At 45.7% G+C, this 23,088-nt stretch overlaps 1 protein-coding gene across 2 annotated transcripts; it reads right to left on the bottom strand.

The window, feature by feature from the left end:
• Window positions 1–390: 390 nt before the first annotated feature.
• Pctp (phosphatidylcholine transfer protein) lies at window positions 391–19,270 on the bottom strand. 2 transcript variants are annotated; one of them, XM_075991133.1, is made up of 6 exons: window positions 19,031–19,270; window positions 8,036–8,153; window positions 5,517–5,596; window positions 4,006–4,177; window positions 2,851–2,918; window positions 391–1,550 (listed from the first exon to the last, which is right to left on the bottom strand). In XM_075991133.1, exons 1-6 carry the CDS (start codon window positions 19,169–19,171, stop codon window positions 1,485–1,487), a joined length of 645 nt encoding a protein of 214 aa, XP_075847248.1. In that variant the 5' UTR covers window positions 19,172–19,270; the 3' UTR covers window positions 391–1,484. The 2 variants fall into 2 exon arrangements, with proteins under 2 accessions (XP_075847248.1, XP_075847249.1); XM_075991134.1 differs by lacking the exon at window positions 2,851–2,918 and having other exon boundaries at window positions 1,142–1,550; window positions 19,031–19,244.
• Window positions 19,271–23,088: the final 3,818 nt, after the last annotated feature.

The following is a 23,088-nucleotide window of genomic DNA, read 5'->3' as shown; positions in this document are numbered from 1 at the left end:
CCTCCCAGAAGTCAAATATATGTGGTCTTGAATGTAAGTGAGCTATAAATTCTCTCTTCCTAAAGATTTTAATTTAATGGGTGTTTTGCCAGCCCATGTGCATGGTGTGCCTGCAGTGCCTGTGGACACCAGAAGAGGGAGTCAGAGCCCCTAGAACGTAAGTTGCAGATGTTGCGCTCCCTTGTGTGTGGTGGGAACCTAAACCTGATCCAGGGTCCTCTGAAAGGGCAGCAGGTATTGTAAATAGCTGAGTCAATCTCTCCAGCCTCAAATTTTCATTCTTTCTCTTTTGAAGTCTATGAGCTGAGCCAGGTGTCAGTGCAAACAAAAGAGTCCTAACTAATTCATTCTTCCCAAAAGAAAGAGGTAAGAAGGAAACAGCACACATGAGAAGCATAAGTCACCGTGGGTTTATTCTTAGGACACGCCTTCCTTCCCAGCGAGGACCGCCACCTTAACAACCCCCTCTCTTCTGGCTTTGCATCCTGAGTTTCCGTATCTGTTCATTGAGGTTTGCACGGAGCGGAGCGATGGGACCTTTTCCCTGAGATCACCAAGACTGTGTCTTGGCCACAGAATATATTTTCCTACAAGAATTCGGAATAAAACTAGGGCTCCGAGAGTCCTTGTTCTGAAGAGGTAGAATTCCAAAGTAAAGGCAAAGGGCACACAAAATCACTACTTAAGTTTTGCCTGGCTGTAAACTAGTCTTGTCCCTTCAACATCTCTAAACGTTCCAGAGGGGAAGATCACCTACCACTTAGGAGGACACAATCCTAGTGCTGTGCCCAGGCTAGCTTTGAACTTGAAGCCTGGGGCTCGCAGGAAATGCACAGCTAGAGAGGTATAGGCAGCATTTTCCTAGTGGCTTTTAGGAAAGGAAAAATCCAGAAGTGGGCAGTTAGGGAAATGAGGTCATGTCAGCATGTGCTCAGTCAGGCCTGGGACGCTCATGATGGCCTGATATCACAGCAGCCACCGACAGCACAAGTAGAAACACCTGTCTGTTATCTCAAATCTAGGCCTATCCAAGTCAACAAAGCATAAAGAGAACGGACATCACTGTGTCTCCAATGTTGGGACATGGAAGGTCAAACATAGACCAAAGGTCACCTCCAGCAGCCACTCTTGGGTTTCAAGACAGAGTATTGAAGAGAGCCTGCTTGCCAGGAAGGGTCACTCTTAGGTTTTGCCATCCTTCCTCCTCTCATTCATTCCCCTGAGATGGTACAACAAAATGCTCCTCGTCCCTGCTGAGGATTTCCCTAACTAAAGATACCCACGCAGAGGCCTCCCGCTAAACAGCAGAAGAAGGTAGTCGGCCCTGCAAAGGACTAGTGGGGAAGAAGGCGGCAAAGGAGCCAGGCAGCAGGCAAGCATGCTTGGGGATACATGTAGACCTCTAAAGACGGAAAGAGCGGAGGGAAGGCGGAGCATCCGTTGAAGCACATCCAGAGATGGATGCTGGGGTCCCATTCTTCTTCTTAGGTTTTCTTGGGGTAATTCTGACAAGCTTTCACCATGTCTTTCAAAAAGTTTGGAACTCCATTCTGCAAAGAAAAAAATATATGTTTCTATGTATTCTCTGGAATGCAGCAACAGATAACAGTGATAGCTTTAGGGGTAATAAAAGAAAATGAGGCCCCTAATCCAATTTCTACATGATACATTCAGAAAATGACACAAGGCAAGACCCAGACAGACTGGTGCTTCAAAGACAGGGCCTTTAGTTTGACTTTTGCTCACAAAAGCTACAGAGCCCTTCTTGAAATATTTATTAAAAAGAAAGGAAAAGGGACTAGTGAGATGGCTCAGGGCCTAAAAGCACATACTTTTCCTGTAAGGGATGTGAGTTCAGTTCCCAGTATCCATGTCATTGGCTCACAGTCACCCATAACTCCATCCTCAGGGGCTCCAATACCTCTTCTGAACTCTGCAGGCACCTGCAGGTACCTACGCAGGCACATCCACCCCCCCCCCCCCCCCGCCATAAATAAAAAAGAAAAGAAAAACAAAACCAAACTAAAACAAAACAAAAGACGGGATCTGGGATGAGGTTGCTGGATTCTTCCTTAACGAAGGGCTTGCCTTACTGAATTAGGAAGTGGTGCTTGGGGTTAGAGGGTGGGATTCCCAGCTGTTTAGTGTCAAGCGCTGTGCAAGACTTTCCATAACTGTCTCACTGCCTACTCCATGCAGTAGGCAATATTCATCCTCTTTTTTTTAAGATTTAAAAAAAAAAGGGAAGAAAGACAAGGCTTCCCTAGCAAAGCCCGGATTCAGAATCACATCTGATGCCTAGAGGCGTTCTTTCTTTCCCTTGAGTCTCCTCAGTGCACTCCAGGACCTGTGCAGAGCCTGCTGAACAGTAACTGTGATGCAGGAATAGGAGTGGCAATCTCCAGTGATCTGGGCCACTAGCACACTTCTCTGGCCTTTGAAAAGAAAAGGAGCAAGGACAACAGAACTCGGGACTTCCTTTGCACTGTCTCTAAGCAAAGTCTTACCCTCCTTAAGCAGTACCGAAAGCACCATCGTCCCGACAAGGAGCAGACTTTTGTCTGGAAGTTCCAGAGAGTGATCTTGGAGGGTCTGGGGCCACCAGCAGGGAAGGGCTGGCATTCCAGTCTAACAGATTCTTTGTCCTTTGTCATGGCCTCCAACCTAGGTGTTGCCTACTGCAACTCTAGCCAAGTCACTCAACCAAGCTCTTCATAAAAGAGTCTCATTACCCTGGGACAATGTGTCTCTTCAACACAACCCACAGGCTAAGTCAACATTTGTCAAATGTACATACCCTGCCCCTCACCCCCTTCCCCCCCCATCCCCGCCTGCCTCCTGGGATCTCACCTTGGCTGCCCAGTTAATGAGCCAGGACGGAATTTGGCCACCCGGGTTATCAAAGTAGTACATGAAAACTAAAAGGGGAAAAGAACAGACAATTCAGAAGGGCTGGGGGTGAGGACTGGGAAAAACGCAGTAGCGAAGCCCTGCTGACCTTCTCTCTTCAGATTCGGGCCCAGAGAGCACAGCGGAAGGGAGCACATGATCCCAGTGAACTGCTCCGACCCGCCTTGTGCCTACTGACCAAGAAGCATTGTTGAAAATACAGCCAGGGGGACAACTGGCTGCGACTGCTTAGATGCCCGACAAACGCTGGACACTTGGATGCCATCTCTTATTTCATTATCCAAACAGCCCCCAAGGAGCTGACAATTAACCCAGCTCCTGCGTGAGGAAACACAGACTCAGGACAGACCTAACAAGCACCAGAGTTTACAGCTCAGATATTTGCCTGACACAGGCCACACTCATGGCAGTACGGTGGAAGGTGGATAGATGCCCATGCTTTCCTTTTGGGAGACTGGAACTCAATGTTCTGGAGTCTCTGGCCTTATGCTGAGCACAGCCATATCTTCCAATGAACACCTGCCGATCCACTGGCCCTCTCCAGGCCCAGGCCCTACAGCTACAGGACAAACCTGAAGTAACTCTTTTGAAACCCTAGGGTCTCCTCTCAGTGTTCTGATTTCACCTGGTCAATAAAGAAGGCATGAGTGGCATGTAGGACTGGAGAGCTGGCTCACCACTTGACAGCTCTTCTTCCTCTCACAGAGGATCCTGGGTCAATTTCCAGCACCCACATGATGGCTTACAATCATGTGTCAGTCCCGGGGGATCTGATGCCTTCTTCTGACCTCCACGGATGCTAGGCATGAAACACGCTCAGGCAAAACACTCATACGTGTGAAATAATAAGCCAAATAAATCTAAATAAATAAACAAATAAAAAAATGCATGCACTGGGTCAGATTGAAACACCCGTGTCAAGCCCTAGCCAATTGGGGTGTGAATTAAGACTCTCCCCAGGTGCTGACCTCCAGTCTACTTTGTTCCCAGGCCATGGTTACCCCCAATAAACAAGCTTTTGTACCTAACCTGTCTCCTACCTGCCCATCCTTCAAGTGGTCCTGGCTAGCTGCTCACCCGCACCCCACACTTTACCTCTGCTCCCCTTCTTGCCATCGCTCTCAATCGCCAGGCTCTGCTTGTACTGCTTCACTCGGATCACCCCAGACTTCTCCGGAAACTGAGGCGTCGAGATGCTCTGGGCCAGGATCACGTAGATCTTCCTCCCGTCCACATCCAGGTCTCGCCGCTGGCGGGTGTAGACGTACTGCATAGCCAGTCAAGGCACAGCACCAGTATGGGGAAAGCAGCCCACGGTGGCGGCGATGGAAAGCCACTCTGTGCCTTGCGCCCAGCATCTGCTTCCTTCTCCTGAGACCTCGCTCACTGCCTCCTTCCTCTGCAAAGCTGAACTTTACATCCATCCATAGTTCTCACTGCGAGAGCACTATCACCTACCTGTGGGTGATCCCTTGAGCTCTCCGTTATGCAAAGATCACATTCCTCCTTTCTCTAAGAAGGCACAAAGAGAGCATTGTTCACGTAACTGTAATCATGGGGAAGCTAACCAAATGCTCCCAGACTCCGTTTATCCATCTAGGAAAAGGAAGCGCTATTGGTCCTCAGGCAGGAACGTTGGGAGCATTAGAGAAATCCAAGCACAGAAATAGCACTGGATAGAAATCGTATCAATCCTGGCTTTGTCCTCATCCACTGCTGTAATCACAGACCTCTAGGCATTGAAGGTGCCCGTGTCACAGCTAAAACCATGGGAAGTCACATGGTTACCTCAAGTTTTAGTAGGCAGATGTTGTGTTTGGGTAACACTGGTTCACCGAGAACAGCCAAGTTTCTTCACCTCTAGGAGCATGCACAGAACACTCCCAAGGTCGACAGCACCCTTCTATAACACAATGGTATCTTTAAACTCCGGTGCGTGTGCATCCTGTCTTTATTTTTAAGGTAGCGTACGGAATGGAGTCTTCATCCACACATATCATCCTTTTCCACCCCCACTGCCCTCAGATAGCGTGTTGTCAGGAACTTGTAATACTCGTCACAGAAACCAGTAATCAATATGCTAAGAAAAACTCCTACTGTTTAGTCGACTGCTTTACTTTATTACAAAGAAATGGAAAGGAAAGGCACCCAGTGTCAAAAAACAGTAGTCAAGAGAACCACGCTGGAGAGAGAAAGCTAGAAACAGAGAGAGTGAGGGGGTGCGGCCTCTCTCAACCAATCTGCCATCCCACTTTTGTGGGCCCCGCCTCCTCCTCGAAGGGTCTGGACCAACACTCTCCATAAACTGTTCCTCCTGGATCCAATTCCAGGGCTCATCAATTTCCATCTTTGGACATTTTCTTTAGAAAGGGTTAGGTACCTTCCAGGGACCCTATGTGTGGTTACCATTCTATGGAAATCACACTCTGACGTCTCTAAAAGTCACACAAGCAGCTGCAACATTAGCAGCAGATGCTTCCACAAGAATCCAAGACAGCGTTGTCCACAGCAGCCTTGACATTAGTGGACCCCAGTGTGAGGTTGGTGCCTGGGAACCACAGGATCCTGAGACAGCCGAAGAACAAAGTGCTGAGCAGAAAGGATACATCTCTGTTGGACAACGGGAAAGGGTATTTCACCTCCCAGTAGGCCACCGTCTGTCTATCACACTCCTTTTCGTAGAGCTCTGAAGGAGGGCACAGGAAGTCAGTGCATCTGGAAAATTCTGTGGCTCACTGTGTGCTAAGACTCTAACTCACCAGACGTAGAACTGGTTTTAGTTTTGTTTTAGAAACAAAAGTATATTTACTATCACTGAAAGCTTGCTGCTCAGGCATGCTCTAGAGGACTGAGGAACATGGAAAACCTAAATAAGCCCGACGCTTGTCCGTTGTACCAACAGCATGCTGGGATAGAATGCAAAGAACTGGGTATCAAGGAATAATCAGTGGCTTTAAAGCAGGTAAACCACCAGATGTCAGTAGAGCACCAGGAGTTTTGCTTTTGAACCCCCCAACACACACCCACACCCACACCCACACACACACACTCACTCACTCACACACACAATCAAGGTTTGCTTCCCTACAGTTAGCCAGAGACCAAGGAAGTCACGGGGTCTTGTATGTTTAGGTTCACGGCATTTGGGAAAGAAAGGGCTGATAGACGGCTGTGTCCTTAAACAGCCAGAAAGTGGCTGAACCCTGGGTTTCTTGTTTCTTTCCTTTCTCTACAACAGCCACGGCTTCAGTAACTAAATTCCTTAATGCCTGTGCTCTTGTGTCAGGATGTGCAGACTGCAGCTCTTGGAGGAGATAGCAAAGGGACTGGAGAGCACACATAGGCAGAGGGTTGTGTGGTGGGCTCTCATCTAACCGTCCAGAGAAGGATCAAGGCATCCTTGCAGGAGATGCATGGTGATCGAGGGGACAATTAGCATTTAAAAGACTATTGGTTGAGGAGCTTTGTGGCCCCTCAGCGTCATAGGACACTGAAGACAGTCAAGAAGGGAAAAGATGAGTAGTCTGTTGCCTCTACCTGTTCAGTATTCTCTCTCTCTCTCTCTCTCTCTCTCTCTCTCTCTCTCTCTCTCTCTCTCTCTCACACACACACACACACACACACACCACACACACCTGCCTGCCCATTTCTACTATGAGGTTTAAGTAGGTAAACTGTCGATCTCAGGGCTAGGCAAAGGAGCAAGCCACAACCAGGATGATCAGGTGACCAGGGCTTCAGTTTATTTCCACAGTAACTTTAGGCTCAGTGAGAGTCACACGGCTCTCGGGTACTCCTAAAACCCAGGGGCAGAGAAGCAAGGAGTTTCAGATGGTTCTAGCAAAGCTAACAGTAAGCCACTGTACCAGAAACCACAGTGCGAAGAGCTGATGGAATGAAACTGAAAAGGCTCTGCAGCTACTTTTCGGTTTAAAGTTGGGTGTGTGAGCTGACACGCGCAAAGGGGATTGTGGACTGTTGGCTTCCTCACACTGTTCTCTTCCAGCTGGAACCCACATGAGCATCTATGATAAAGTCCCTATCACATGACAGCATATGGCTGCTGGGGAGAGGGAGACAGTGGCAGTCTGCTCGCTCTGAGAGACAAGTGCCCTGATGTCCCCTAATGACGAAAGCCCTAAGAAAACATGAAGGTGCCGGATAGCACGATGAGCATTCACAGACTAAGCGGTCACTCTGAGATAAACTGTGGAGACCGAGTCCTGGGACTCCGGCTGACTTTGTTAAGAAGATGTGACTCTCTTCCCTAGAGTTCCGTGCATGGTCAGAGTCTGAGCCTGTATTGTCTGGAGGACACTTTCACAAGGAACAGAAATCTGCCTGAGCAGTAGGTCATCACAGGGGAACAGTCTAGAGACAAAGAAACACCCTGATGGGACTGTTGAAGGGCTCAAAGTGGCATTCCTAGAACCTAGAAACTCCTGGATCTTTCCCCGCCATGAACAATATATTCTTCTATTTAAAATACGGAGCTGGGCTGCTTCTTTGGTACCTGCAGAAGTCTTGACTTAAGACTCCACTTGCCCTTGGCTGACTACAAGTTTCTTCCCCAGAGTCTGAGATAGCAGAGGACACTCCCCTTCTAAGATGCAGGAGGTTCCCTGTTTAATGCCTTCCAACTCTATGTAGGCTGTGGATTCTCTCCCTGCCACAGGTCATGAAGCCTTCTCAGCATGGATGGGCGGGCCATCTCCATCCAACACCACCAACTGCCGGTGGCTTCTGAGCAGGCTGCTTTGTGCATTCCCACCCTAGTGTCCCCGAGTCACTCGGGCTCCCACTCCCTCACCTCCTCACACGTGTGTACCCTCGCTTATTTAGAGGTCTTTGATCCATCTTCCAAAAGGAAGTCTGGATACCCATCTTCCAAAAAGGCTTTCACAGCAACCAAAAGGCTTTCACAGCAACCAATGTACATGAGTTAACACAGCTCAGGAAGCAGAGCAAAGCAGCCATGAGGACAAAAGGGAGACCAACTCTCAAACAGGGACAATGTAAGTACCGGAAATGGCGAGATAGGTTTCAGTCTTGAGTATACAAGACTAAATTAGCCAAGCGTACATTAACTTTCTAGGGATTATTTTTTAAGCAACCCATGACTCACCTTTCACGTACTGGTCCCACTTTTTCCTGTAGTCTAAGTCCATGTAAACATCTGCAAGTAGAGCTGGTGGACAACCTTCCAGAACACCGAACACTTTATACTCATAGAGTCCAGTCGGCTATGGAAACAGAAGGGGGGCAATCTGTTGATACCAGAGCTGATAGCTCACGTGCATGAAAAACAACTGGGGTTGGGGTTCAACCATTGACCTCCTCTGGGGTTGTAGGGACCACAGAATAGATGCAGGCAGGACCCCCGATCTCATGTAGATACTGGTGGAGTGGGTAGTGGGAAGCATTGGCCAGATGATCTAAGTAGCAAATAAGATGAGTTACCTAATAAATTGTTTTTTTTTTCTGGGGGGGTCTATGTCAACAGGTAAACAGGAACTACCCCCCAAGACTTCTCAGAATATTATATTATAAATGTCAGAAGAACCAGTAATTGGGAGATTAAGAAAGACATGTTTAAAGAGAGAAGTCTGGACCCTGTGTGGTAGGAGCTGCAGGTAGACAGACTGTAGAGTCAAGACACCAAAGAACCTGGAAAAACATAGTGAAGCTTTGATTGTCATCACTCTGGAGAACTAAAGATCTTTGTGGACTGAGGCATGGCCAAATATGAATGACTAGGGATAGATTAGGAATGACTAGACCTAATTAAGTTTTAAAAGATTGGTAGGTCATCTTGGTAGAGAACAGGGCCATAGGCAAACAGAGATGGCCTTAACACTCAGTGCACTAATCCACGTAATAGATTGCAACTAAAATCGGGGAGATAATAGAAATAGTGGGGATGCCACAAAGGTAGAGCCAATAGGAATTGTTGCCAATAGGAATAAGGAGAAGGAAGCAGATCACCAAGGAGAATTCCACCAGCCATTGCCGGACATGGTAGGTGAGGGAGTGGCCCTAGCTGCTACCCACCACCCATGCCCATCCTGTGTCCTCCGTGTCTCCTTGTATCTCTCCTGTGCCTCGATTATCTCCTCCTACTTCCTCTCTTTGCCCAGAAATTCCACCTACACCTCCTGCCTAGCTGTTGATTGTTCAACTCTTTATTAAACCAATCACAACACAATGTCTTCACACAGTATATAAATATCCCACAATAATAGAGGTCCTATTTCTATATATGCTCACCCAAAACAGGGTTCTTACATGTTAAGGTAATGATCATGGAGTTTTCCATGATTTGCTATAGATATCTACAAAAATTAAGACAACACTGTGTTCTTAGAATAGGTCCTTTCTGTTCCTGAATGCAATTACATCCCTCCATGACCCTGATTCTATCTGTATCACAGAAGAGGACCAGAAAGTAAAAGAGAAAAAAATAGAATGACCTACAGTTCGCATGGACACAGAAGAAAGAACTATTGTGGTGACTTCCTTTAGTCCCTCCTATCACAGCAGGACAAAGAATGGCCAGCACTCCAGAGGAACAAGACTGTTGATGTCCCCTTCCTAATCTCTCAGTCCCACATTCTCTTGCTGAGCTCCACAACCTCGCCCAAGTTCCTGCATCAAAGTGCTTTCTTGTTCACGGTTTCTAAATGGATATAGCAAACATACTCCTTTCCATTTCATCCTTTGAAAGATAAAGTGAATTTTAATCATTATGAAAACAATCCACATTTGTTGTAGAAAGTCTGGAGACATTATAAAGAACTATTTAATGAGAGACATGCACCTCATCATTTATAAGTATCTGCCAATAATATTTGATGGTATTTCTTTAAAGGGAACAGATATTTGTCTAAGTGAGCAAATGGATTATAAAATGGTACTAACGGGTGGTATTCTTACCTCAGACTTATAAGTATATTGAGACTACGGAAAGTTCACATGAAACAATTCTTCACCAAATGCATTACTGCTTCAGAATATTTTATAGAAGTAAGTATTTCCAAAAAAATCATAAAACACGCAGTTCAAAATCCCAGTTCATTTTTCCACTAGGGACATTTTCTCAGAGATGAGTGCTAGGATGCGAGCATTGACATTCAAAGGTTGTCTGCACTCTTTTTAAATATTTATAAAGCTTATGCAGCAGAGTGTACTCTCGGAAGCAGTGAAGAAACAGCTCCCTGGGATTAAGTATCACTATCTTACAATTTCATGTAGAAAAACACAATGCTTAGCTTTACTTAAACAGAATTTATATTAACAATATATGGGGCCTTTTAAAATTAGATTCACAAATCATTTGAATTTTTTTTTGGTTATTTTCCCAAGCTTACAAACACTGTGATAAATAGTTCCATATATGCTTATGCGAGACATGCTTGGCTTCTCCTGAAGCCTCCCACAACTACCTCTAAAAAAAATGGCTCACAGTCCTCATTTATGGCAAAATATCCTGGGTGTGTAACGCTCCATTTCCACGACCATTTCTTACACTTCAGATACTGAAAGGTTATGTGGGTGGAAGTGAGTTAACCAATATCACGCATGGAATACAATAGCCAGAAGGAACAAGGTCTTGTTGATATGGTATACATCCATGTTCTTCCTTGCTGCTTGAGCTCTCCTGAGAATGTGAATGGCTGGTAACTTTTCTAGTCTCCTGTGAAGGAGAGCTTCCAAACAATGTTCTCTCCTTGCTTCCAATGGGGACATGATATTTGGATCTGTTCGATCTCTTCTGAGACCGAAAAGCAAACAATTAAGAAACAGCAGAGAAGAAAGATTCATAGCCACTGGCATGATGAATCAGCTAAACTGATATCCATGCTGCAGATCTATGTTACTAGCTACATAAGAGCACAAAATACCTTTATTGAGGAATCCTTATCTAGTGTTTTATTACTTGCCCCCAAAAGCAATTCTTGATGGAGGAGGGTCATCTGTCTTATGTATTATTTTCATTGGTTAATAAAGAAACTGCCTAGGCCCTTTGATAGGGCAGGATTTAAATAGGCCAAGTAGACTGAACAGAATGCTGGGAGAAAGAAGGCAGTGAGGCAGACACTATAGCTCTCTTCTCCAAGATGGACGCAGGTTAAGATTCTTCCCAGTAAGCCACCACCTCGTGGTGCTACACAGATTATTAGAAATGGGTTAATCAAGATGTGAGATTTAGCCAGTAAGAGGCTAGAGCTAATGGGCCGAGCAGTGTTTAAAATAATACAGCTTCCATGTAATTATTTCAGGTAAAGCTAGCCAGTGGCCAGGAGCCCTCCTGGGCGGCGGGAAGCAGCCCACCGCTCCATCTACAAATTCTAGCTGATTCAAGTGGTTATTACTGACATTATAGATTTTATTTGAAACTTGTGATACTAGGAAATGGTGAAAGCTTTAAAAAAATGACCATGTAGGGATGAGGACCCCCAGAACCTATGTAAAAATTCTAGGGAGGTAGAGACACAAGGCCCATGGAATTTGCTGACCAGGCAGTCCAGCCAGTCAGTGAGCTTCAAATTCAATGGAAGACCCTTTCTCAAAACAAGGTGCAATCCTGGAGAGGTGGCTCAGCAATTAAGAGCACATGCTGTTTTTCAGCGGACCTGGATTAAGCCCCAGCACCCACGTCAGCAGCACTCCAGTTCCAGGGGATCCAGAATCCTCTTCTGGCTCCATGTGCATAGACATGCACTGTAGTACATGTGAACTCAGATAAGCACACATAAATAGGTAAGTAGGTAGGTAGGCAAACAGATAGATGATAGATGGTAGATAGATAATTGATAGATGATAGACATATGATGATGATGATGAAGGTGGATAGGTAGATAGATAGATGATAGATAGATAGATAGATAGATAGATAGATAGATAGATAGATAGATAGATAGATAATTGATAGATGGTAGACATATGATGATGATGAAGGTGGATAGATAGATAATAGATAGATAGATAGATAGATAGATAGATAGATAGATAGATAGATAGATAGATGATGGATAGATAGATAGATAGATAGATAGATAGATAGATAGATAGATAGATGACAGACAGACATGTGGGCACATGCATACCCACAAAAGAAAACTTTAAAATCCCAACTCCCCAGCCTTTTTAGTTGTAATGCACTTACTACAAAGGAAATACAAAACAACAACAAAAATCACTCCCCCATATGACAGAAAAGACTCTCAAACACACAGGCCTGAGCAGACCCTCCAAATTCCCTTTCTTTGCTTCATAAATGATTAGCTGAGCTGCCTGCCCTCATTGATCAATCAAAACAAAACATTTAATCAAACTGAATAAACTTTTCTCCTTGTTTCAAGGCCCTGACCTCTGACCCATCCTAACTTGAGCTAGCTACACTCACTCTCGTGAAGAGACTTGGCTCAGGGTAAAGGACTTTCTGCTCTCTTGTCCAACTGTGCCACCCTTTCATCCCACTTCCCACACACGGCTCTTCCTAACCCTGTTTATGACTGTTTACAAAAGTCATTTGCCGGCCTGGCGGTAGTGGTGCACGCCTTTAATCCCAGCATTCGGGAGGCAGAGGCAGGCGGATCTCTGTGAGTTCGAGACCAGCCTGGTCTACAGAGCTAGTTCCAGGATAGGCTCCAAAGCCACAGAGAAACCCTGTCTCGAAAAAACCAAAAAAAAAAAAAGCAAAAGTCATTTGCCTAACTTTCACAATGCTGAAGACATTAGGGTCAAAGAACTCTCCCCATTGAAACAGCCACCTCACTCCCTGAAGGTCTCTTTCACTAAGTCTATATTGATTCTTCACTTCAAATTACTCTAAAACAGAGTGGCAGAATAGTGTTAACACTTGTGAACATTGGAAAGACCATGGGATTATGTATCAATCCACTAAAACACTATAGAAATCCAAAGCATTGTTAAAAAACACTATCAAGGAAAAAGAAAAAGGACCATGTGGGTTCTTTGAGAGGAGTGGAGTTTCTTTTGACTCCTGGTGAATGTCTTAGCTACTTTTCTATTGCTGAGAAGAGATGCTATGACCAAGGCAACTTATAGACAAGTTTATTGGGGGCTTCCTTACAGTTTCAAGGGTGACTCCATGACCACCATGGTGGGGAGCACAGCATCAGGCAGACAGACATGGTGCCAGGGTGGTAGCTGAGAAGTTACATCCTTGTCTGAAAAGAGACAGAGAGAGACAGAGAGACAGAGAGAACGGGAATGCTGTGGGCCTTTGACATCTTAAAGCCTGCTCCCAGTGACACATTTGTTAGAGTGACCTCTTTAACAAGACCATCCCTCCTAATCCTTCCCAAGCAGCTAAACCAAGTGGGGATCAAGCATCTGAACACATGAGCCTCTGGGAGGCTTTAAACCACCACAGTGAGCTTAATAACTTGAGACTGAGGATCACTGGTTCCAATGCCATGCTGAACCCATGGCTTCTGCTGATAAAGAATAAGGAATTGTGACAACGAGCAGAGATAATGTAGATTTATGATAGAAAAGTGAGAAAGAACTCCGGAGAGCTGGAGCACCTCCAAGGGAGGATTGTTGACTTGCTGCCCTGATGACGGCCCTGATCAGTGAATCTCACATCAAGAAGTGGATGGAAACTGAGGTAAATTTTACTGAGACTGAGCAGTTTTGAGAACATCACAAACAACAGGGACTCATATGTCTTATGCATGTTCCCTTTATCTATTTGAAGAAATCACCCTACATTGCTTGTCCAATCAGGTGAGTGACCTAACAATCCCCAGTGGGCCTTGCCCTTCTGCCTAAGAAGAGCGAATTACGGTTTCAAAGGGCTGCTACAGAGGACGTTAAACTGATGGTTAATGTTTAATTTTACAGAGACACAAAGAACTACACATGCCCTTACACTAAGCTACTCATAAAAAAAAAACTGACAAACTGGCAGGGATTTAGACTCTCATCTCTGAGCAGTGATCAGCCACAGGCTATGTCTTAACTTCATCCCTCAGTATGTGTTTCCCTTGGGCATCAGTGGTAACCACAACAGCCACATGGTTTGTGTGGAGAAGTTTTTCTAGCCTTTAGACATGCTATGATCTTTTCAATAATATTAGGAATTGTTTTGTGAGTCCTAGTTCAGTTTCCCAATAATTTTATGGTTGTGATCGTATGGACTCATCTACATCGTCTTTGAGGTAGACAGAGAAATAGCTGTGATCTCCATTTTTTTAAATATGAGGAGGAAATGAAACTCAGAGATATCGAATTACTTGTACTACGTCTAATCATTAGCATCAGGTCAAACAGAGGGAGATTGTGAGTCTTTTGACATAAGTTCCCTCTGCCCCAAAAGCATCTCATTTAGCTCCATGCTCTCTACATGTCTTAGCCAAACCACAGGCCAATGATTCAGGTCAAGAAGGCCCATCACATAAGATTAGGCAGGGACCACAAACCAATGATGTGAAAGACACCAGAGACTTGCTGGGAGTCAGCTGATGACACAAGCTTGCATAACCTGTCCCTTCTGCTGTGCTAGCTTCAGAGTGGATTTTTATTGGAAGGTCTTCCCGAGTCCCTAAGCCTGGTGCATTTGCCCAACAGTGCTTCGGGCGGCCAAAGTGTTGTTTTAGATGCTGTTTCTGGAAAAGTCAGACTCGGACCAGAAGAAAAGCAGGGCAGCAGTAAGGATAATGTTCTCAATGTTAACGGACTAGATGCGGCTAAGTTTTCCACTGTGGTCCTTAATAATTGTTTCCTGAACTCAGTAGCCAGAAAGGACAGCACAGTGATGACCACATGGGCTTGGAGCCACAAGCTAAACTGGGCTGAACCTAAGTTCTCCACCTGTAAACGGGTCAAAGAAGCACTTCATAGAATGAATCCGAGGGTCACATCAGGTGACCCAGCAGAAGTCAATGAGGGGCACACAGATATCTGATCTCCTCTTTCCAGGTTAGGAGTGAAGACTGAGAACCACAGATATCGACTGACACCTCCAGGTCACCAGTCACTGAGCTTAGGGACAATATCAGCATCTCCACCTTACAAACGAAGAATCAGAGGCTTCAGAGGGAGGCCACGTGGCTAGGAAACTGCTGCTGCTGTGACTAGGTCCTAGGACGTGAGTTTGGCTCTGGTAGGTTATCTAAACACCACGCTGTCTTTTCTAGAAAAAGCCACACAATTTACTTTCACTTGCACTGCTAAGGTCATCGGTGAGCTCATTTGACCTCAGCAGAGGAACTGCCGTGTATTTACATGAGAGAAACGGAAAGTGTCCAAACGCTGTTTACGGCTGACCTTCGCACCTCCCACATAGAAGTAATTACTTGTGGATATCACCTGGCCGCACCACATCCCCACATCCCTCTGACCTGAACGAGACAGAGGCACTACCCACACGTGGCCCTCATTTGTGGAGCTCCTCTCCTTTTCATCACTAACTCTAAGGCAGCCCAAGCGCCACTCTTTGCTCGTCCCCTGTGAATGCTCCCTCTGTTGTGCAGTGACGTGTCCTCTCACAGAAGAGCACATGTCTCTTCCTCAAGGGGACAAGGTGTCTTTGTGTAGCTGTGGATGCTGACCAACTCCAGCTATTCTATGGGACTTAATAAATTCAGAAAGCATAAAAAGCAAGCATTTTCCTGAAAATGAAGTCAGGGGTCACGGATGAAGCTGCTATGGCTACAGACCATGAAGAACACAGTTGGCTAAATCTACGAAATATTTAAGTTCTAAGAAACTGCAATGGGTTTAAAACCTAAGGGATGTAGATAGCTAGCTAAAATAATTATTGCGAACAGTCTCTGAGCCCTTACTGAACACCAGGTAATGAACTGACCACTTGCATGGCTTGTCCTATTTAGTTCACATAATGATAATATGAGATATGAACTATTAGCCCATTTTTCAGACAAGAAAATTGAGGCTTAAAAATGTTCAGAGGGATGTCAAAAATGGTAAATTTATAGACAAAAACTTCCGTTCAGAGTTACCCCCAATATTTCTCTGGGTTCAGCTGGGTATTGGTATAGTCTTATGACCACGGACCCAGTAAGTTCAAGTATTTCTCTCTGAATCATCAACCGGTCTCAAGGTTCTACAGCCAAATAAAAAAAAATCACCATATTTGAAGCCCCTGGCAGAGAGGTGTTGAGAGACAGGGCAGAACACAAAGCTTGGAAACAGAAATGGGGCACCCTTCTCAACCTCATCCCCACAAATCTAAACCTTGGGATCAGCCTTATCACACTGCTCACACACTCACTCTGAGAGTGAAGAAAGGCTGTCACCTGTCTCTACACACTTGGGGGAGGGGAAAGAGGAGAAAAGTGGCCTCTGTATCCCGCGGGATACAGGTGCCGAGGTTGTAGACAGACTGGCCCTGCTTGTTTGTGAGCTACAGTTCAGGGAGTTTCCTGAGCCTGAAAAATGTCCTCTCCATCACACTGGTAGGAGGAGCAGGCAAATCAGGCCTCTCATGCTTCCGGAAAAAAAGTTTGTGGCTCAAGTTGGATTAGACCCAGCTAGGGAACAGTAGAGGAAGCTTGTAGCCTGCAGAGACCCTTGTCAGCTAAGGTCGCCTGTGCTTCTCTCCTCAGTTCACAGCACAGCCTGGATCAAGGCATTTTCACTGTCCTCTGGGGCAGGCCTGGAAGACTTCGTGATGTCAGCAGCACCAGGAAGAGCTACCACTGGGAATGGTGGTGACTGTTGGCTCCTCACCTAGCTGAGACACAGCCAAGGACTAGTACACACCAGGATGGAGGGATATCCTACAATGTCATCAGACAGAGCCTTTCGATCCAGCATCTGCCTAAACCACACTTGTGATCACTGTGTGCCAGACTCTGTCTATAGACCATATTGTTGACTATTGCCATGGTAACACAGTCCAGTGCTGCTGCAAGACATGACTATGGACCACTGAGAAAGACCACTGGGTCACTAACCCAACCATCAGGGACAGCCCATCTTCTAACAGACATTGGCTTTCCCTTGATGAACCAACTTGTTCCCTCCACACACCCCTTTCCATATGGGTAAAAAGGCAATGATCAACAGTGTCTATCCCAGGCTTGAAGTTAGAAATGAGCAAGCCAATGTATGGTGCCTGGATTATAAGAAAATATGTAGCAACTGTTAGCTGTTCCAGTGGCTGGTGGTAATTCTGTGACTAAGGGTAACATTGTAGCAACTGTTAGCTGTTACAATGCCTAGTGGTAATTCTGTGACTAAGGGTAACATTGTAGCAACTGTTATCTATTACAATGACTGGTAGCAATTCTGTGACTAAGGGTAACATGGAAACGCTAACAGGATAAGATTATAATCTTTCTTTCAGGTCTGGAATGTATGGGATACAGGACAGTGAAGAGACAGAAGCCAAGAAACCAGTTAAAAAGATGAAGCAATATGAGGTGAGAGGTGCTGAGAACCCAGCCTGGAAAAGGAGAGAAGGCAGAGGGAAATAGATCTGCTGCCTGATACACAACTTGGCAAATGCCTCCATAGGTGGCTGGCAGGGAAGGTCTAAGGATCAGGGAGACGGCAGAGTGCCTAAAGCGTCCACTTTCACATGAGGGTTGCTAAAGTCTCGTTAGGATGTTAATTTTGTCTGTTCTTCACCGCACGTCTCTCGCTCATCTTGTAACCAGTTGTCCTGCTCTACGACAGGCCAAGTTTGGTGAGTAAATGACCCCCATCCTTAGCAGAAGATGACTACAGTAAGGAGCACACACCTATGGGTACCTGTGAGCACAGTTAGCGAAAGACAAAAGGGCAGCTAGAAGTTATCTGTGTGCACTGAAGTTTAAGGGAGACAAAACGTCATGGCCAGGCTGATAATTATCATCAGTAAATTACTGTCCCGGGCACGGCAGAGGCACACAGTGAAATTTTCTATTGTTAACCTCACGAAGGATTCCCGGCCCCAGAGGCCCGTGAAAGTACATTGATGCAAGCTGTACAGTGACCTCGAGAAGAAAGTACAGATGACCTTAGCTGACAGAACTTTACCTTTACCGCTCAGAAGCTTCCTCTACCTTCACATATTATACCACAAACTTCTTTTATTTACCAGGTTGTGGACCCTCCAATTGCACCTTTGTAGTGACTTTCCCTGGGCCTCTGGGGAGTTATTTCATCCCTCTGGGTCCATTTCTGCGCTAACACTCTGATCTTGTGCCAGGGAACTTTGGTTGACTATAGCAGATCAGTAAGGACAAGCCTCTGGTTTCTCTCATCTGGGGGCTACTTGGTTCTAGAAGCTTCCAATAAAATGCCACAAGGTGCTCAGCAACCAACCCCACTCCTCCTACAGTGTCCACTGCTCTTTCTGCCTGAAGCTTCACAAGCAAGTTATTAAATACTACTCAAAACTGGAACTCAGAGAAGACAGCCCCTAAAATGCTGAGATTACTATTGTCACCTCTTGGCCACTGTGAACACCCCAGTCTCTGAGTCTTGTCTCTTTCCCACGTGTCTCAGAATATGGACCTTCCCTACCCCATACAGTACTGGTACCCATCTGGCAGAAGGAAACCCCGTCCTCCACAGGCGTGAGCATGGTCTAGGAATCAGTTGACTAATGTTTTAACTCTATCGTTTACTCTTAACGAACTACTTCCTGAGTTGGGCCAGAGTCCCAAATTACTCATTTCCTACTGTCTATCAACTGATTGCTGCCAAATTTGTCTCTCTTGTGAATGTAGACAGTCGCACACTCCCAAATGCCCACAGGCACACCATTCCAGCTCGATATCTGAACCATGTATTGAATGCATTATACCCTCTCATAATGAAAGTCGGGACCCTAAACCAGGTACCTTTGGCACATCGCCCCGTCTCCAACCACGGACCATTACATACAATTCCCTGCTCCAGGGTCGTTTGATGTTTTTGCAAACGCGACAGAGTAAAACATAAAATATAACAATCCACAAAATCCAGCAACAAGGCTGAGCTCGGATAACCTCCCAATCACATAGAATCTGCACAGGGCAAAGTAACTCAGAGGTGCCTGGTCACTCCCGCACAGCACAGCTGCCAGCTCTGTGGGGAGTCCTGACCGGGGTGGCTACTCAGGGCCCTGATCTCCTCCAGCAGGCGGGTCAGCCGCTACCTGGTCGAGCAGCCGGTAGATGGTGATGCCCGAGGCCTCCACCAGCAGCTGCCAGTCGGCCCCGGCCAGCGCTGGCTGCTGAAGCTCCGCGCAGGCCTCCCGGAACTGCTCGTCCGAGAAGTAGCCGGCGGCCCCTGCCATCCTTCCGCAGCCTGGGATACAGCGCCCCGAGCGCAGGTCACCCACTGGCCCTTAGAGAGCTCGGGGGCAGTGCCACAAGGTGGCCCCAACCTGATTGGCAGGGAAGAGAAAAGGCGGGACTTGGCAGGGGAGGCAGGGCGTGGGTGTGGCAGGGAGCGGAGATGGGGGGGGAGACGAGGAGCAGAGGCTGGAGGGGGTGTGCCTAGGCCTCAAAATGGGCGGGGCTAAGCAAAGGGTGAGAAGAATGGAAAAGAAAAACTATAATCACCGCCACAAGCTTCAAACCTGTGTGGGACTGGCTGCTATCTGCCTATCTGAAGATGGAGGGAGAAAGGACACTAGCCCACTTGAACAGTAGCTCTGGCAGGCTTTGCGCCCCACCCTACCCCCGCACACCCCCACCTCCCCACCCCCGCTTCCGCTTCCCTTGTCCTTGCTAAAAACTGTTAGATTACATTCCTAAAGCTAGCCACGAAGGTGTTCCTTTATATGTTCACTCCTTCCTCCTGAGGCTGACTACCAAAGACCAGCATGCCCAATTAAAATTAAACACCGCATCCTAACAAGGTGTTTCCCCCTTTACCTTTATAAACCGAAATTTACCATGGGACACATCTGTCTCCTCTCTCTATCCAGAGGCAGCCTTTTGTCCCTCTGGGACAAATACCCCATCCCCTTTCCTTGTCTCCTTCCCCTCTCTCTCATCCTCTATCTCCTTTTCTGCTCACCACATCCTTGCCCATTCTCACACGGTCCTCCCCTTTTCCTTCTCTTAAAAGTCACACCTGCAAGGTCATTTGCTGCTGCTTTCTGCCTGAGCCAGAAAGCAGCCACTTGAACTTTTCTTCCCCGCCTAATAAAGGGTTTCTCTGGGAAGACAGGTGCTTATGTTTGGTCTGTGGTTAAGCCAGGGCCTGGGAGAGAGACCCCACTGTACGGGACACCACTTCAGAAGGTCTCTTTGGAAGGCTTGTGGGAAGAGGGGCAGAATAAAAAAGCTGAAATCGCAGGAGTCAGATGCTCAGACTCCATTTCAATAAAATTATACTTCTTTCTGTTATACATTTTTGAAAGACTATTTGAGAATCAATCCCTTGGATTCATCAGAAAGCCAAGGGAGTTAAGTACATGGTACAAAAATAGTTAAGAAATTGAAACATCATGGCAAGAGTTTGCTACCCCAATGGATCTGAGAGATGTGGTATCCGGATCTCTGTAGCTTGCATAAGTTAGGTCTTTGTGCAACTCAAAGATCATTTGTTCATTCAAGTCTCATGGTATTACTGAATCTCTCATGAGAAAACTGTACCTGCCTTTGTAGGTAGTGTAAAGGTCAGTGCAACAGCTACATGGTTGCCAATACGGTCTAGGAAACCTCGTTGCCTAATCTATAAAATGGGTCAAAGACTGTGCTACCTTTCATAGTTGAGGGCCATAGAATATGCTTCCCAGGACCTAGCAAAGTAACGTTTAATGTTTACATCCTCTTGTCTGACAGCAATAAACTGAAATGCAATTCTTTCTATAACTCGAAAAAAGAAGTTGATAGAAAAACTCTTGAAAGCCAGTTTACAAAACTTACAAAAGCCAGTTTATCCAGGATCCCATTTGCCACAACATGGATAAATCACTACTTTATTCAATTCAGTGTGGGTTTTCTTGTTCAGGGCCGAAGGAAAGTAAGATATTCCTAAACTAAACACACAAAAGATTGCTTCAAGACAAATGATCTTACTGTTTTAATAGTGGCTTGTCAAACTTTCTCAGTATTGGAAACACTATATTTGACTTAAACCAAAATCTATTACTGAAAGAAGCAAACCCATCACCCTCAAAAATGAAAAAGAAAAGAGTACCATACATGAGACACCAAATTCAAACTGCACTTAGCATTTACTATATGTGTTTTAGTACGCTGCCTTGCACACACACCACATACACACACACATTTATTTTATTATAGTAAGTACAGACATAATAATTTTAGCAAATAGTTTTCTTTCATGCAGTCCAAAGATCTAGAATGACTTAGAAAAGGATCTAAATAAGTCTGCTCTTGATGATTTACACAAATAAACCAACGTGTCTCCTTCATGAGGAAGGGCCATTTTTTTAGAAAATAGGAGGGCAAGGGCTCACAATGAAGACCAGGCCTTGAACTCACAGAGACATCTCTGCCTTTGCCTCCTGTGTGCTAGAGAGAAGATGCTTTTTAGATGATCTGACGACACAGTGACCCAAGCTCCTGGTCTCAGAGATACAAATGCTAGATAAGACAGACCAAACGTAATTCTCTACATTCTAGATTTTAGACCGAAGAGACAACATGAAAGCCGCAGAGAGATACAAGCACTGGAATGTCTCTGTATGGATGGCTCCACCCTATCCCTTGCTCACCCCATCCCTATTCCCCATCCTTGCACGTTTGTGGAAAAACTCTTGCTTAGAAGAGGCTACGGAGCATGACCAGAAGAAGGAACCCTTTCTGGCTCCCTTTTGAAACCTGTATGCATATAGAAAATATGCCTTAGGTCATGTTGTAAAACCCAGGGGCCTGTTCTGCGCTAGTATTAAGCCACTGGGAGTGCTGTCATCCCCTGCTTACCAAAGAATAGCTGCCCAGCAGTTTAGTGTGATGAAGGTGAAATGCTGGCTCACTGCTGGGTTAGCATGGGTTTTAATCTCTCTCCATTCGAGGCTGTAGGAAGAACAGGCAGTTGCTTCCCTGGGAATGAGGACTTCCTCAGGGAAGGACAGGGAAAGTTCCCAAAGGATTCAGGCTTTATAAGGGGACACTGTCCAACTTCCCCACCTTCTGTGGCTACCACAGCATTTTCAGTTCAAGCACAAGCATTAACACTTCAGACTGTGGCCCTTGGACTTTCCATCTGCTGGGGTTGTAAAATATGCAAATACTTCTGCCTTTGGTGCCTGCATTCAGAATCCATGGGAACCACGGAAAATAAATAGGCACAAAATTTGACTCAGGACCATTGAACATCTGGGCTGTTGCCAGAATCAGAATGTAAGACACTTTCACAACCAGGCCACATGGAGTTACCACAGAGAGCATAACACCCACAGAAGATGGGTATACAAAACAGATTAAGAGTCACCCAAACCTTAGGCTGGATGTTGGTCAGTGGTTGAACACCTGCATACCATGCACGAGGCTTCAGATTTGATCTGCAACACCAGGAAAAAAAAAAAACAGAGGAAACAGCTCTCCATATGAAAGAATTAGAAGATGAACGATTAGAACAAAAGAGTTTCTAATCTTTTGATGAGAGTCAAAGAACCCCCAAACTAGTCCAATTTGAAAGTAATTAGTTAATACGTTTATAACAAACCAAAGACTGTCTGGGCTCTAGAACACTAAGAAAAAGGCAATTAATTTGAAAACGTAGGATTTCTACCAATGGAAAATGCAGTTACTGGAAGGAAAACATAAGCATCGTCAAATGATTGGCTTGCTCCGGTGTATGTGACCACGAGAACAGCATGGGGCGATAAAGAAACTGAAAGCGTGAATGAATGACTAAGATGCACGTAAGTGGAGGCCAGAAAATGGGAGCCCATTTCCACATCGACCAACGGTCAGAGAGTTGGAACTTACCTCTACTCCTTCAAGGTTATTGTGCTTCTACCTCAAGCAAAGGTCCCGTCGTCGGACCAGAGAGTTCTGCTCGCCCAAGGACATTGTCAACAGGTGTGCTTAATAGCCAGCCCTTGGAAGTCAAGGAATAGAGAAACCTCAAACAAAATCTAAGGGTCCAACTAAGTTCCAGTTTCCTTAAGAGATAACTTTGGATTCCGCCCAGAGAGTGGTTTGCCTACAGAATGTTTTGTTTTAGGGTGTGAGCTCGACTTGTTTTTTTTTTTCTAGCAACAGAATGTTTAACTATGGATGTAGCCTG

The sequence above is a fragment of the Microtus pennsylvanicus genome, chromosome 11, assembly GCF_037038515.1.
Source record: "Microtus pennsylvanicus isolate mMicPen1 chromosome 11, mMicPen1.hap1, whole genome shotgun sequence".
In the NCBI taxonomy this organism is placed as follows: Eukaryota; Metazoa; Chordata; class Mammalia; order Rodentia; family Cricetidae; genus Microtus; species Microtus pennsylvanicus.
Note: the sequence above shows the minus strand (reverse complement) of the source record. Positions and strands in the feature narration are given on the sequence as shown.